Source organism: Camelus bactrianus, chromosome 6 (genome assembly GCF_048773025.1).
Source record: "Camelus bactrianus isolate YW-2024 breed Bactrian camel chromosome 6, ASM4877302v1, whole genome shotgun sequence".
NCBI classification, from domain to species: Eukaryota; Metazoa; Chordata; class Mammalia; order Artiodactyla; family Camelidae; genus Camelus; species Camelus bactrianus.
This window is the reverse complement of record NC_133544.1, coordinates 80,410,616-80,428,020: the sequence shown is the minus strand read 5'-3', so window position 1 is coordinate 80,428,020 and position 17,405 is coordinate 80,410,616. Positions and strand designations below refer to the sequence as shown.

General features: G+C 44.6%; 1 protein-coding gene across 1 annotated transcript in view; it reads right to left on the bottom strand.

The window, feature by feature from the left end:
• The window catches only part of GLDN (gliomedin), a 55,645-nt gene extending 41,080 nt beyond the window's left edge, over positions 1-14,565 (bottom strand). Inside the window, exon 1 of the mRNA XM_010969519.3 lies at positions 13,894-14,565. Coding sequence (XP_010967821.3) covers positions 13,894-14,556 — 663 coding nt within the window. The 5' untranslated portion in view covers positions 14,557-14,565. The remainder of the gene's footprint in view (positions 1-13,893) is intronic.
• Positions 14,566-17,405: the final 2,840 nt, after the last annotated feature.

Sequence of the window (17,405 nt, the reverse complement as noted above, 5' to 3'; positions counted from 1 at the left end):
TTAGGGTCCCTGAGATATGACTGTCCACCCCCACCCACATCGACATCACTGCAAAACCAGAAATCATTGATGTGCCCCTGGTCTGGAGGGAATACTGCATACCTTTCACACTGTCTTGAGCAGAGGCACCTACATGAGCTCTGCACCCAGGGCTGGTTAGGGCTGGGTCAGCCAGGCAGAGGCTGGGGTGCTGAATGAAAAGGCATCTCAAACATCAGTGAAAATGCACTGCCTTGGGGAAAACGTGCTATCACCAGCCCCTGCTGCTCTGCTAAAAGGAACAGGATAGGGCAGAGCCAGCCTGCCCTCTGAGGAGCAGGGTCTCAGACGACTTGTCCCTAAGGCATGGATTTTGCTGAGTAGGTTCTGAATTGCTGGAGACAGTGCAGCTTCCCTTTGCCCTCCTTCTCACCCTGCCTCAGTCATTGCCCAGATTCTCTAATAAAATGCTGGACAAATAACTAACAAGTCATGGTTTGGAGTCCACCCACAGCCATGGCCAGCCCTCTTGCATGCGAAGGCTGGGGAGTCACAGATGTTGAAGCAGCTCAGCTTGGGCTCAGGCCTCCTCAACAACCCCAGTTGGAAGGAGCAGTTCCAGCAAACGTCCTCACCCGATGTCTCTGGCAAAATAACTTTCAGCTGGAATCTGGGGTGGGGAACAGTCCAATGTGACATTCACTCACACTGGGGACACCCCAAAAATGCACAGGGCTGAAAGGTGTGGTGTGAAGAGCATGGATTTTGGAGGCAGACACGGCTAGGTCTGACCTAAGTGTCAATTCCTTCACTCACTGGCTCTGTGACCTTGAACAGGATGCTTTACTTCTCTAAGCCTCAGTGACCTGTCTGTAAATTGGGAATAATAATGATGATAACAATAGTGGCCACTTCATAAGAACCTTTTTGACATACATACCTAAAACTCTTAGCATAGTCCCTGGCAAGTTTTAGGTTCTCAATAAATGTTATAATCATTATTAAGGGAAAAATACTGCAACATATGTAATATACAAAAAGCAAATAACTATCCTACATAAGGGGTATTTGTAAATTAGTAAGGAAAAGATTTTAAAGTCCTAATTAAAAATGAGCTAAAACATGAATGAACAAATCTCACACAATGAGAAAATTTCAAATCACCAATAAACGAATGTAAAAAATTCATCCTCACCATAATCAAACAGCTGCACCCCTTCCATGGTGTGAAATGAATGAATGAAATGAAATGAAATGTACACGGAATGGGAGTAAGAGCAGAAGAAAGATTAGTCAATTTGAAGACACAGCAATAGAAACTAGCCAAAATGAAGCATATGGAGAAAAAAGACTTAAAACGCAAACAGATCATCAGTGAGCCATGGAACAAATTTAAATGGCCCAATCTATGTGTAATTAGAATCCTTGGCTGGCAGGGTGGGCAGAAAAATATTTGAAGAAATAACAGCAGAAAAATTTCCCAATTTTAATGAGAACTATTAACTCGCATTTCCAACAAGCTCAACAAAACACAAGCAAAAGAAACATGAAGAAAAGGACAAAACTGCTTAAAATATGCAGTGAAGGGTAAATCTTAGGGGCGGCCAGAGGAAGAAAAGACAATCCATAGAGAGGAATAAGACTGAGAACAGCAGGCTTCTCATTGCAAACAAGCAAGTGAGAAGATAGTGGGGTGACATGTTTCAAGTACTGGAAAGAAAACATTTTCAACTGTATATGCAAAATAATTTTTAAGAATGAAAGTAAAGACTTTTCAGACATTTTCATGACTACCTATATTATTTATGCTCCAGCTAAAATGAACCACCTGCTGTTCAAGAGCTTCCTTACCTTCCCTCTCCTTCTGAAGTCCTGCCCAGCTCAGCTCAGATGATACCTCTTTCTTGAAACCGTTCCTGATTGCCCAAGTGAGATGTTATTCTTACTTCTCTTAGGATCCTGTTATCCCTTGCTTTGTGTCATAAGTGTTTGAGGATTTGTCATTTTCCTCTCACTAGCCTATACATTCCTTGGGGACTCCTTTCTTATTTTTCCCTATAACCCAAAGATTGCACCCACACTGCCCAGATCAGGCACTTAACCATTTGTTATACTGACTTACATTTTACTTAGTCACTAAAAAATTTCTTTTAAACTTCTTTCCAAGATATTTCTAACTGATTTAGAAGTACTTATTTATTCATTAGCAAATACTCGATAAGTCAAGTCCTGTGTTTATAAAGGTAAGACAAACACTCTAGGTGCAAAAAGCTTGCAATATGATTCATTTTATTTGGTTGTTTATAAAACACCTTTAAATAAAATAATCTGGATTTAGGGAGGAGCAGACAGACTCTTGGTTTGAGCCTCTCTGTGTTCAGGTAGTAAGTATTGTCATGCTCAGCATCTCCACTATTTCCTGGGTACATCTCTAACCAGGACCCCTCCAGACTCTGGTATGCAGCTGCCTCTTTGACCTTCGTCGCTTGGACATCTAATGGAAATCTCAGGGTTAACATGCCCACAATGGAACTCCTGATATTCCCCTTAAATTTGTTCCATCTGCAGTTCTTCTATCTCAATTAATGGCAATTCTATCTTTCCACTGCTTGGCCACAACCCTTGAAGTCATTTAACTCTTTATTTCCCCCCCTCATACCTCATATTCAAGCTGTCAGCAAATTCCTTCAGCCTGGCTGTCAGACATATACGGACACTCTCCACTTATCCTCTCTACTGCTACCACCCTGGCCTCAGACCCTGTCTTCTTTCCCCTGGATTATTGCAACAGCTAAATAAATGGCCTCCCTGCTACCACTGTCCACCCTCCCCACACACAGTCTAGTCTCATCACAGTGATTCTTCAAAAAGGTAGGTTGGGTCATATCACTCCATTGCCTAGAATCCTCCAAAGACTCCCCAAAAAGGTCAGTGTCCTTACAACAGCCTGCAAGGCCTTACATGAAATGGTCCTCTTGTCCCTCCTTCCCCCAGTTATCTCTCTGACCTCCTTCTTTCTGCCCTCTCCCACTTGTTCTGCTCTAGTCTTCTTGCTGTTCTGTGAGCTCTCTGGACACTCTCCCACTCAGGGTCTTTGCACTTTCTGTTCCCTCTGCCTGAAAGCCCTTCCTAAGAGATCCACATGGCTCACTCCCTCACCTCCTTCAAGTTTTTGCTCAAATATCACCTTCTCAGTGAGGGCTTCCCCACCCACAGGACTTCCAATTGCATCTTCCTCTTCCTGCTCCCTAATCCTCAACCCTGTCTCATTGTTCTCCATGGCACTTATCACATTCTAATACTGTAGATGATTTATTTACTTTGGTTCTTGCCTGCCCCCTCCCTCCAAACATAAACTCCAAGAGGATGGGGATTTGTGCGGTTTGTTCATACTGTTTCTTGTGCATCCACAGTAGTGCGTGGGACATAGTAGGTGCTCAGTCATGACATGCTGAATGAATGAATGAATGAATGAACCTCTGACGGGTAGAGAAGGCCTGTAAATCAGTCTCACCAGTCCCTGACACTAACTCCTATTTGATGGATAGCATGAATTTCCAGGGAGGACTTTAAAAACTACTCTAGGACCCACCTCCAAAACTGTTAGTATGGCAAGAAACTAGATTCAGAAACTGGAAGATACCTCAGTCTATATTTGTCCTTGTGGAGTTGTGGATGCATTAGTAAGTGAAGAGGTTATCAGCTGAAAAAAAACACACAACCTAAAAATTGAGGATTATTCCGTGGATTTACTGAGGACTTAAGCCTAGGATATAGCCTCTCAGATAGCTCTGAAGGACTGTTCTAAAGAGGTAAGGGAGGAGCCAGTATATACAGGAGTTTTTGCAAAAACAAACGAACAAACAAACAAACAAAACCCAGGTAGTCAAACATCAAAAGATTATTGCTAATTCAAGAAAAACCAGACATCTCAAGATAATGAATTTAGTGCTTTTCTATGTGTGGGAAGATGCAAAAGTCCTTTGATATACACCTTAACCATAGGGTCAGTATCCTGTTTTTCTCCATCCTGAATCCCCTCAGGGTGCACTGTTGGGCTTGATGCTGCAACATCCTTTGTTTACTGATACGGCAGGTGACAGTCCTTGTCCACAAGTTATTCATCAAATACCTCACTGCAAGGAGCCGTAAGATATATTTACACAGATAAAGTGACTAAAGGTGACAAATTAGAGACCAAAACTGTACACAAACAAAGTTTTAGTTGTGTGATACAGACAATAAGTGCTAATAAGTGTAGAAGAGGTTAGGGGTGCAAGCAATGAGTGTTTTGAAGCGAGCTAAGAGTCACTTGTCTCCCCCAGGCCTCTAATGGAGTTTTCTGAAGCAGGAGTACTGAGGGAATAATCTTTCAGAACAGTTAATAACAATATTTTGTGCTCATATTGTTCCCTTCAACAAGCATCTTCAGATAACTTTTTATTTTTATCTAAGCACTCTTCAGCTTATAGTCAGAAAAGTATACATAAACCATAGCTAAGTAACTTGTCCATTGTTGGGCTAATAGACAAAGAATTAGTCCATTATCCCAAACTCTGCCCTTTGGCATTCTTTGTACATAGCAAAAACATTTGTGAACATATTTTGTCAACCTACTCCCTGCTCAGCCCCCTCCTCCCTCTGCACAGGGAACAGCTTCAAGTGGTTGGCCAGAAAATATCTGGAGGAGGACCTTGGGGTGAGATGCTCAACCACAAAACAACAACTGATGCCTGTTAGCATCAGAACACGGCTGGATGGGACTGATGGTTTGACAAACATGCTATGCTATGGGTTCAAAAAGATTTGGTCAGTGAAAGAATGAATGCATGAGTTCACAACGGACATGAATAAAAATAAAAATATTTGCAAATTATGTTTAGTATGATTAACTTCCCTAAATCCAATATCCAAATATGTGTGTGTGTGTGTGTGTGTGTGTGTGTGTGTGTGTGTATGATCCATGAACCAGAAAAATGACTATCTGGGAAACATTCTTTCTAGAGGTCTGTGTATTTCCCTGATCACACAAGATTCTAAATGTTGGAGTATTCCTAGAATCTGTCCTTTCTTTGGCAAGTTTTATTGATTTAATCTTTTTTTGTTAATTACAAGGCTTCACTATTCCCTGAGGTACAGAAAGGAGGGATTTGAAAAATACTAAATATCAGTAACAACAAGCTAAGACATATTGAGTCCAGGCACCATGCTAAAGACTTCACATGGATTATTGAGTTGAATCCTTATGTTGACAACTAAGATAGATACTGCCATCATTGCCTTTTTATGGATGAGGAAACTGAGACACAGAGAGGTTGAGTGACCCGTTAAAGGTCACACAGCTAATTGGGGAATGAGGAGTAAACATAGTGTGATTCCAGTGCTCATTATAAAGGCTTTGGGGTCTGCCTTTTACTTTTTAGACTTGTAAAGACCTCTTTCATGGGGAAGATAGATTTCTTGGAAGCAGGAAATTCCCTGATTTCCCTTTCCCAGAATACTCTTTCATTCCTTGGTTTTCCTCCCTCTTTTTCCTCTCTTTTCATTTTGCATTCAGTCTCAAAGCAAATTCAACATCCTCACTTCTAAACTAACCCACTTTAGTGTTTCCTCAACTCTGCCCATGATGCCACCATCCTTCTGAGTAGTAGGTGGATCTGGATCAGGTGGCCCTTTTCTCTTTCTTGTATCCAATTAGTTACCAAGTTCAATTCATTCTTATTTCTTGGTATTTCTAGGATATATATCTTCTTCCCCATTTCTGATGCCACCACCTTAGCCAGACAGAATCGTTTCTTGCCTGAACTAATACAGTAACTTCCTAACTTTCTTCTTGTCTCTGTCTCTCTCCTCTGCAGTCTCTGCTGCATTGCACCACCAGACCCATCCTATAAAACCACTTTCTTTATGACTGAACCCTGGAAAAGGGTCTAAATTTCTCCAAATTGCCCATCAGATTCATTCTCAACTTCTCAAAAGTGGAAATTCTAGTCTATCTCTAACCTAGCCAACCCTAGTTCCCTTTCCACGGCCCAAACTCCCCAGTGCAGGAAGCTTCTTGCTCTTCCAGTCTTGTACCATGCTTGTTCCAGCCCCTAGACATTGGCTTAAGTTACGACCTGCACTTGGAATGATTTGCCCTCCTTGCCTGCTCAGATCTCACCAACTCTGCATCACCCACTCCAAGGTCTGTCACCTCCATGAAACCTTTCTTTATCACTTTAGTAAGGATCAATTTTCTCTCTTCTCACTGTAAAGGATTTTTCTCTAAAGGTGTCCCTGTTCAGAGGGATTGACTCCATGGGTCCTCAAGTGTTGCCTAGAGGGAGAGGACATTTTCCATCTTTGAGTGAAAAGAATTCCAGACTCCAATACTAATCCACTAAGGTACTGAAAAACCGGGGGATAATTCTGCAGTTGCTAGTTGATCACTTTAGTTTGGGTACAGTTATCCACATCGCATTTCCAAGTACTTCACAGTTTTCACATACAGCCCAGGCAGGGTCTCCAACGTTCCCAGCACTTTGATGAGTGCAAGAAACTTTCTGAGTGGCAGGATTGAAGGGGTTACTCTATCTATTGCATTCAGAATAAATTTTGCAAATAGCATTTTAAATGATCTTTAGTTGGCCTTGTTGTTTTAACTCTACCTTTCAGTAAAGAAAATTATGTCTTGAACTTTAGTTAAACTAGGAGTAAATTACATCTACTTAAAATACCGAGCTGTTAAAACCAAAATTGCTACATAAAAAGAGCAACTGATGGGCTGAAAAATGCTCCCTTTGTATCAGAATCACAACCTAAAAGCTTCCGCTTGTTTTACACCACATGGCCTTTAGTCTGTAGATAAAATGAATGTAAATTAAGCTTGAATGTCAACTAGATTAAGCCAAGGATTTTTTTGGTAGGGGGAAGGGAAGGAGAGTTTGAGGAATGTAGAGGAAAAATGTCTTTTTTTCTTCCTCCCGGATAAGTATGTTTTATCAGATCTAAAGACTGTCTTGATGGTTGACACACAGGTACCCACACCCTGGAGAACCTGAGACCCCTAGGAAGTAAACTGCTCTCTCTTCTTAAAAGTTTTTTGCTCTTTCACTCTTTTTTTTTTTTTTTTCCTACCTTCCACTCACATTTTTTCAGTTTTCTAAATGAAAGTATTCAAAACTTCTTCTAGGACTGCCACCAGTAGGAATCAAGAGAAGTGAAAAACAGCTACGCCAGTCAGAAAGTGGGTGAAGATGACTCTCTCTTAGTGGGTGTCATCAGTGGCCATGAAGAAGGGGTGAGGTCCCAGGAAAGCCAGAATTGCTGAAGAAGCCCTGTGGTCATATCAAGGCTAATTTTGTTTTGTTTTCAATGACAAGATGATTTAGGTTGGTGTGATGCCAATCTAGGCTCCAAGAGGCCAAATATTACCCTTAAACAGCAGCTGATAAAAGCATGTATGAACAGACAACTTGGCGTTCTGAAGGAACTGAGATAGTAACCCAGAAACAAGATGCTGAGAGCATGGGGCAAGGAGGGCTAATGATAAAGTAACAGTGATCAATTTCTGTAACAGCAACAATGAACACTTACTGGAATCCTGAATATACCAGGTGCTGTACTTTACCTATATCACTCCTCTTAAGCCTCTTAACAACCCTGAGGGATGCATACTGTGATCTCAACCTTACAGAGGAGGAAACTCAGGCTTGGACAAGTTAAAAGACTTGCCCAAAGTCACCCAGCTACCAAGAGATGGCCCCAGGATGTGAATCCATCTGACTCCTGGGTCCATACCACTCATCAGCACAACATACCTCAGGGAAGTATCAAGGAGAGAGAAATAAAGGAGAGAGAATTTGGCTGGGAACTTAACCATGAAGAAGGAATTCCAGGTCACTCAACTTAAGGGCAGACACACAATGGCTGAAGGTGGCAGCAGAACCACGTGGAGGTGAGCCTGGGCCAGTCAAAGAGAGACTGTAAGACAAGGGCACCAGGGAAGATGAACAGCCCCTCGGCACTGGGAGACCCATGAACTGAGTTGTTTTGGACCTCACCCAGAAAAGGTCCTCCACCCAAGGATCTCTCAGCCTGTGGTCTAGTAGGCAGTGGTGCAGAATGACAGGCAGATCTGGGGGGTTCTGCTGTCTCCCCAGAGTGGAGTGGTACTTTTCCAGGGGGGCACATGGTTTTGAGTTCCAAAGGGAAGTATCCATTTTATCCCTGGTATATGGCAGTGAAGGCTGAAAGAAAGGCAGGGAAAAGCAGATAAAGATGAGACTGGACAATGAGAAGGTCCATCCTGTTCAGACTGCAAAGGCTCAGCAGACTTGTCTCACTGCCCTCATCTCTGCTGCTTTGGCTAAAAAGAGACTAGGAGCTTTCTGATAGCTCCAGGATCTGAGAGCAGGTCCAGACAGTTTAATGCCATTCATGTGGTCAACACAATTTCCTTGTTCTCATGGGTCCAGATGCTCAGTCTTGAACCACTTGTTTCTTACAGAAGTACTTAGAGAATCATGACAACTGTACATCTACACTGAATGTTTCATTTGCATGTTTACAAAATATGTGTCAGTGAAGAAAGTGTCTGAAGGGTGTAGCTAAGGGGCCACCTCTCTCTGGTCTTCCTCACATACCATTGTGACTCGACACACACGTTAGGTATATGGGTGTGTTCCCAGTACCAACACCAGATGCAGTCTCAGCAGAGATGTGGCTTCAAGTTCTCTCTTCATTATACCTGGAAATGACTTCTGACATGCAGACTAACCCCACAGCGTCAGGTGTGACATCCCAAGTGCCCACAAGCACATGCTGCTACGAGGAAGGTATGGAAACCCACCTCCCAGGCTCTGCATGGGGGTTTATTACTTTGGCTGCCCTGTCTTTTTTTGTTCTGCTGTATCAAACCTCTGAACTCTCAGCAAGGCCCACTCCATACTGCAGGACCTAATGGGGTGTAAGTCTCTTCCCTTCAGCTGAAGAGAACAGACGGAATGTGAAACAAGACCTAGATGTGGGGATAAATGGGGAGTTAAAAGCTGTCCCAACACTGACTTCTCTTGACTTAGGAAGTCAGCCCAGAAGGAACAATGCTTGAAGGCCCGCTCAGCTCTACAGCCTCCCTCCAGGGTGAAACTACATTCTCAGGTCAACTCTGCCCTGGACCCTGCCTCCTTGGGGGAGGTCTTAAACCCCAGGGTTAATCTAACGCTAGAACAATGCTAATTTAGTGCCTGGGCTCTCCAAAGGAACAACCCCTAGTATTCCCTCCGTTCTCATGGGTCACTGTCTAAATGAGGGGCCAGCCAGCTTTTTCTGTAAAGGACAAGACAAAATATTTTAGGCTTTGTGAGCCATATGGTCTCCGTTACAGCTACTCACTTCTGTGGTTGCCATGTGAAAGCAGCCAGAGACAACACATGAACAAGTGGGAATGGTTGTGTTCTAATAAACTTAATTTATGGTTACTGAAACTTGAATTTCTTATAATGTTCACATGTCATTAAACATTATTCTTCTTGTGGCTTTCCCCCTAACCATTTATAAATGTAAAAAACTGCCATGTCATGAGCTACACAAAACGAGTAGCAGGCTTGATTTGAACTTAGGCCACATTTTGTTGACCCCTGGTCTAAATCCTCAGCTTTTACATGATGGAAGTGACCCAGTCCAAGGGGTGGGAAAGGCTGGTGACCCTGGTCAGAGCCCATTTAGGGCCTTCAAGGAAATACAGCATCCATGCAAACAGGAGCTGTGACTACAAGTAACGTGATTTTTGTCCCCTGTAAGCAAGATAATGTATAGATCCATACAAGTGCCTCGCAGCAGTCATCATGACATCAGCTCTGTTTGCTACAGCACATTATTGCTTAACATAACTGGAATCTCCTCGAGAAGGACCCTCAGAATCGGAGCACATGCTTCTGAAAAGCCACAGTGACAGCAAATCTCCAGCCATGGAAGGTGGAGTTGGATGTTTAGAAACAGCCAAAAACAAACAAAATGAAACCCAAACCAAACCAACAGCAGAAGACCATCTCCACTTAACCAGCATTGATAACAATGGCACAAATAATACTGTCTTTTCAGAATTGGCTGGGAAAATCAGCAGGGCGGGGTTGTGGTAGAACTAAGTAAAGCTATTTTTGGTTCGAAACCACTCATGATTATGAGAAGCTTGCTGCAAACTAAGCTTGGAAGTCCTAGCGTGGCCTCTCATAATGTGAGTGTTGTTTGGCCAACACACTGCTAGCCAATTAAAAAGCATTTTGGCGGAATTTTTGTCAATACTTAAAAGCCAAGAAATTTCACATAAAAAGTCAGGTTTTTTTTTACTTCTCTTGACAAAATCAAACAATCAGGCACAGGGTTCTCGTTCTTGTGCAGCAACCATCAGCAAAAGCCTCCCCTTCAGAAAGAACGCACGAACCTCAGGCTGGCACAGTCCCGCCTGTGCCCTACGGCCCCCTAGCCTGGTGGCAGCTGCCATGTAACCTTGTGCTTATGGCCTTTCCATACAATAAGAGTAACGCAATCACATGGTTCAAAAGTCAAAATAAGATACAAAGCTATGCAGGGAAAGGCTAATTTCCACCTTATACCCACCCTCCCTAAGTAAGCACTTTTGTTAGTTTCACTTATTTTTTTCCCCCTTCTTCCTTATGCAAGGTAATACAATGTATGTTTTTCTGTGACTCGTTTTTATCACTTAAAATATATCCTGGGGATTGTTCTAACAGCCATACATAAAGAATTCACTCATTCTTGTTTTATCTGGTATCTTAGTGGGTGTGTAGGTCAGTTTACCTAACTAGTCCTGTACTGATGGACATGGGTTGTTAATAGTCTTTTGCTTTTACAAACACTCTGCAATGAATGACTATATGTGCATATGTCATTTCATAGGTGATACAGTCTGTTATGCAGGACAAATTCCCACAAAAGAGATTACTGGGTCAGAGGGTAAATGTAGTGGTAGTCTTTCAGGGCATTCCCAAATTGCCTTAAATTTAGGTTGTACCATTTTGTACTCCAAACAGCAATGCAAGAGTGTGTCTATTTCCCTCCAGCTTCTGCAACAGGATGTTGTCAAACTTTCAAAGTTTTGTCATTCTGACAGGTGAAAATTATTTCAGAGCAGTTGCAATTTGCATTTTTAAACCAAGGGTTCTTCTCCTACATGTTTAAGAAAAATTTGTAATTTTTTCCCTGAGAACTCTCCATTCCATATTCCTGTCAGATTCCTATTTCTGTTGCAGATTTCCCTATTAAATTTTTTTTTAAATCAACTACTAGGAGTGCTATATATATTCAGAAGATTAGCCCTTTACCTATGACATGAGCTGCAATTATTTCTTTGCAGTTTGTCATTTATCTTTTGCCTTTATTTATGGTATGTTTGGTTTTTTTTTGTTATTTGCCATGCAGAAGTTTTGCTGTGGTTCTGTGGGTTTTTAAAATGTGGTTAAATTCACTTATTTATTGTTTGCAACTGGCTTTTGAGTTAGAGTTTAAAAGAAAGGTATTCCCCATTTCAAGATTAAAAATGAATTTACTCGTATTTTCTTCTAGCAGTTTTAGAGTTTCACTTTTTAAATGTAAATCTTCAATCCATGTAGAGCGTGTTAAGATGCACATGGTGAGAAGTAAAACTTTCTTCCTACCGGGTGCTCAACCCGAGATCTCAGGCAGTAGGCTAAAGCTACCAGGACGTCCGTAAGGGTGAGACTTGAAGAATGAGATGAGAGAGCGCAGCTGATGGGAGAAGGAGTGAGAAGAAGGGTGGGGAGGGAGTGGAGACTAAAAAGAAGCAGCATCACCTGCAGGAGCTCCTGGCAGATGGGTTTCCACTAGTGGTCTAATTCAGCGGTACCTGGGCTTTCTTTTGTTAACTTTTCTCTAAAGTACCCACTTACACTGAAAGATTTAATGTGTTTGGCTGTACCAAACTAACTGTACTTAAGTAATAATTAGTTATGTTGCCCTTTTAACAAAATTTCAGCTGCCAACCAGTTTCTGGTCAGAATGTGCTAACCAGAATTACCATGCTGAGTTGATGTACTTTCAGCCAAAAGCACAGAACTTTGAAGTATTGGTTGGCTTGAAAAGGCTCATCTTTGGTAAATGAGCCATTTTGGAAGACTTTTTGAAATGCTGAAATTAGTCTGAATATAGCAGTGTAACCACTGCTCTAGAATAGTGCAATTCAAAGTGGTTCTCAGACCAGTAACACTGATGTCAGTGCGAGCTTGTTACGAATGCAGAATCTCAGGCCCCAACTTAGACCTTCTGAATCAGAATCTGCATGCCTTCCTGATGACGGTCAGCTTCAAGTGGGGTTGAGTTGGGGATAATCTACAAATGCTTCTCAGCCTGATGAATGTAATGTTTCTGCTCTTTGACCTGCAACAGAGCAGGTGGTGGTAGTTAAATCTAGCTTTCAGATTGACACAGAAATGAGCCTCTGTTGCGTTCTCTTGAGTTAGTTACTGAACAGGTTGCAATTTGGATACACAAGCCTCTACTGTAAAAGCAGGATTAAAAATATAAAACATTGTTGCTCAGATGCATCCCTCTTGGAGGGCTTCAAAACCCCCTCAACATGCGTGGTGGAGAGCCAAGAGAAAGAGTGAATTCCCCTAAGATTTCTACATTTTACATTAAGTCTTTTTGAAATTTTAGCTTTGGCTCAGATTTTTAAATCATAACGTGGATAAAAAATGAATCCAGGGATGAAAAATGTGATCTTTCTCAAAATATGTGTTTGAAATGTGTAGCACTTCCACGTAGTTTCAAAAGCACTTCAGCTCGTGTAAGATAGTTAAAAGCTTCTATGGTAACAGGATTAGTGGATTTATCTTCCAGAACCTAGGATCCTGAAGTATACGGCTCACACTTGACTAGAGGTGATGGAACTGAAATCTTTGTAATTTTAAAGTGAAATAAGTCCATGGTGGTTGTAATGGATAATGAAATGGAATAGGCAACTATAATGTGATGTAAATGTAATTGTTTAGATAGTTACTGAGTTAAAATCAGCAAAAGCAGAGAAAGTCAAAACTAGAAAAAAGATTTTTGAGCCTTTGCTTTGAAGACGTCCTTTAGAGCAGTGTTTCTTAAATTTTTGGGGGTGGGGGGAGTACAATGAAGTTCCTTTGAAAATCTATTGAAAAGCTATGGACTCTCCCCAGACGCACATGCCTGTGAGAAAATACATTGACATTTTCTAGAGTTACACAGACTTCTTGGAGCCGGAAGGAAGAACCTCAGCTTTGACACTGCACTTCAAGAAAATTGCTCTATGCTGATTTCTCCCATTTGTAACCGGTTTAGATTCGAGTAACTTCCTCCGCAAAAAAAAAAATCCGGGGATTGTTAAAATTAGGGCTGACTGTCTTTACTTACACCGAAACTTTAGGTCGGCAGTCTCCTGGGGCTGGGCTGAGGCCATATGAAAAGCCAGACTACTAGATTATGCCAGGGAAAGAGTCCGTTTACTGAAGAAGCCTGTGCTCTTTCAGCAATGTTACCTCTGTGTTCTTAGGGGGCCCCTACCAATCGCACAGAGACCAGGGATCGCTGTGGCTCCTGTCACACCAGGAGGTGAAAACTTGTGTCCAAAGTTAGGAAGCAGGCTCTTAAAAAACACTGCCTACTCCCCTCATTTATCTGCAGATGAACGACGTCAGAGGTGGAAGACTTACCCCTTCACCCCTCCCCCACTTAGCAGATGAAGAAACTGACCCTAGAGGGCTAAGGTGCTTGCCAAGGTGACCTCCCCAGCTGGACTCATACCCAGGGCCTCTCCCCATGGCACCTCGCCGTCTGGCGAGGGAAGGAGTGGACGTTCGGGGCTCTCTCCCTGCACTGTCGGCTGCCCATCCTGGCGGGGGCGCCACAGGGAGTCCAGCCCTCGCCTACCGGCACCATGGAGTAGGTCATCATCATCAGCATGTCGTGGCTCTCGGCGCGGATGTGCTGCGAGGGCTCCCCTCGGTGGCTACGCTTGTTGCGCGCGGCGCTCCCGGGGTCCGGGGGTGGCGCGGGCGCTCGACGCGGTGCGCGACTCAACTCCGCAAGGAAGGCGCTCAGGGCGCTGTCCTCGCGCTGCTCCCGGCCCCGCTGCGCCTCCAGCGTCCTCAGCGCCACGCTCAGCTCGCGCCACTGGCACAGCGCGAACACCGTGCCCGCAGCATTGAGTGCCGAGAGCAGCGCCACGGCAGCCAGGGCTCCGCGCATCCCCCAGCCCGCGCCCCGGGGGCCTCGCTCCCCGTCTCGTGCCATGTTCTCTCTGCACACCTCGGGTCGGGTAGGGCTCGGCCGCCTCCCGCCCGGGGAAGCCTTTATACGCCGTGGGCAAGCCGTGGGCTGGTGGCAGCGCCGTGAGTCACGCCGCCCTTTGGCCTGACTGGCAGGGCGGGTTGGGGACAGTAGTGGTGGCGCCTGAGCAGCCCGGAGGGACAGGCGGGCGGAGAGGGGGAGCGAAGCAAGTGGCGACAGCCCGCGGAGGAGGGGCGGGCAGGGCTCACGCTCCCAGTGCCCGGCCAAGCATACCAGCAAACCGGCTTCTCGCTCCATTCCCATCCCCCACCTCCCGCCTTGCCCGTGGGCATTGCTGTGGCCCAGACGAGCAGAACAAGGGTCAGCAGACTGAGGGGGAGAGCAGGAATTCTTAGGGCCTGAGAAGTGGCTGGATTCCACCCCTTCCTCCCCCGACACTGCCCTCTCTGGAGAAAAGGATCAGCATGCCCAGATGCCAAGGCGTGTGCCCACTGTCCCTGGGAGGTTTGCTCTGGGCTGGGTCCCAGGCTGCCTATCATTCCTCCTTGCAGTCACAAGGCCTTATGTGGCCACTGAAGACCCCACTCGATCTTTCCCAGGCAGGTGGACAGAGAAAGGGAAACAGCTGGCATTGGAGGATTAAAGGAGCCATCCATCAGAATCAGAAAAACCCAGCCCTGTCTGGCAAGCATCTATGAAGGAAAATTTTTTAGGATGTGACAGGCCAAGAACTCTTCCATGAGATCCATATCTGGAAGGCAGCAGAGTGATGAGAAAAATAAAACTCCAGAGTGGACATCAGGAGACCTGGTTCTAACCCTATCCTGTTGCTACAAGCTGGGGGGGGGGGGGGGGGGGGGGCTCTGAGCATGTCCCAGGACCACTCTGGACTGATTCTGAGGTGCTTTCTGGCTGAAGGGTTGGAACTCTGGCCAGGCCCCTTCTGGACCTTACTTAGCCTGTCTTACTGGAGGGGGCATTTGCCTCACACCTCCTGGCTACCCCTTCACACCCCCTCCTTTTTTGCATATGCTTGCTGTGCCTCAAGGACCACTGTTCCAATGCAGAGTCACTTCTCAGTCTCCTCAGAGGATCTCTTCACTCCCTATCTTTCTCAGCTTTCTCTGTGATGGCTCTGCCTTCCTGGGGCCCCAGGGAAGTGGTGTGGGAAGATCCAACTAGAAGCCAAGATTTCGTTTCCACATCCCATGATCTCAAAGGAGGAGGTGGCTCCCTGCCATTGAGCCAGCTGGAGCTGTCAGGGTTCTATGTCAATGTCTGGATTCCTGACTTTTAATTGGGATATTGACCAATTTGCATATTCTTAAAAGAGCACCCAGGATGAGGAATCAAGAAAGCATGAAGGTCCAAGTGGTTTATGAAGGACCTCAACTATGGGGACATGATATCTGGGAGGGGATGGAGGTGACCCAGACAATGTCATCTAGTTCCTCCCAACTATAACTTACTATGACCTATTGAAGAATTGCCATATATCCTCACGTCTTTTCAGCTAGGCTTAGGATGCCAACTGTCAGGCTTAAGACTGATGGGGAGAAGCTACAGAGAGAGAAGAGTTGGAGGTCAGCCCCAGTAAGATCTTCATTTAATTCACTAAAATTTACTGAACAGTTGGGCAGAGTAATGGGTGTTGGAGGTACAGAAATGAACAAGACAAGAAGCTTGTGGTTTGAGCAGTTGGAGTTCAATGGAGCTTCCTGAGCTTCTCTTTATCCTAATATTCATTACAGTTATTATTGCCTGACCTCCTGCCACCAATGCCCACCATTAACAACAGAGTCTCCAGCTCCTGAGGGAAGGGGTCACATCTTGTGTAGCCCTGTCTCTCTCAACATCTAGCACAGTCCCTGGCTTGAAATAGCCACTCAGTAATTACTTGTTGAATGAGCGAATGAACAGATTAATGAAGGAAAGGCTGCTTAGTGAGGGCATGTCTGTGTGAAACGATGTGTGCATAGTGGTGGTAGGGCTTCAGAATGCAACTCTGCTTATGCTGCAGAACTGGCCCCATCTTCCCTGGAAGGCTGCCTGTCCAGTGGTCAGGAGAGTGAGTGGAACCTGATACACACCTCTCCATTCCCTCTGGTTCAAAGCCCACAGCCAGTAGAAGGAGCGAAGTTCCAGTTCCTCTTGGAACCAGCCAGGCTTTATCTGACAACCTCAGGCCAGGATGCTGCCCCTCTTGGGATACAGGACTCAAAAGGCTGTGGTATGCACAGTGCGCTGGATGGGTGGAGTGCTTGAGATACTGCCCTGAGGCCAAGAGAGGGGCAGAAAGAGGGCAAAGGAAAAGCCAGATTTCCTTCCACTTGACTCTTTTTGTAATTCCCTCTCCAAGTCTTTCTGTGTAAGAATATGGTATTTTACAAGGAACAAGAAGGGTGGGGCATGTTGCTATGGTGTACAAGGCAGTTATCTTCACCCATTCTCCTTCATCCCCAAACAGCTGTATCCGAGAGGCTGGCTTTGCTCTGTTCTCTGTCTCCTTTCTCCTCTGTCCTTTCTTGATAACCTCTCCTATACATCTGCCTTTCTCTTTCTCTGGTCTGTCTCAGAGTTGCCCCTGTTTAAGGTCTAGCTCTGAGCCCTCTTCTTCATCAAGCCTTGCCTTCCATGCCAGCCTCAAGCTTTCTCACTCCCTGAAGTCTGCAAGCCCCAGGGACTAGGAGGTAATGAGCAAGGCCTTTGGAATCAGATGGACCTAAGCCTGAAACTACTTTTTAACAGTGTGACTGGGTACATTACCCAACTTCTCAGAGGAGACTGACTGATCAAATACATGTAAAGCACTTCACATATAGTAAAGGTTCAATGGACTTCAGTGCAATTGGCTATGGGCTGTCTCAACGTGCTGACACTCATACACTACTGTGCCCTGTGCTGTTGACCAGCTTCTTAGTTCTTCCAGATCTTAGTTCTTTAGTTGAGTTATAGTATGCTTAAGGAAGAGACCTCTCTTCACTGTGTCCCTCACAGCAGGGGCTTGTGCCAAATAGGAATATTTGATTAATTGATTGTTGATGTTTTTTTCAGGAACAGAACTTTGTGTGGGTGGTAAACATGGCCTCTCGTCTGAATACAGTGGCTTTGAATACAGTTGGTTATGTGGGGCCCTTCAATCTCTGGCTTCC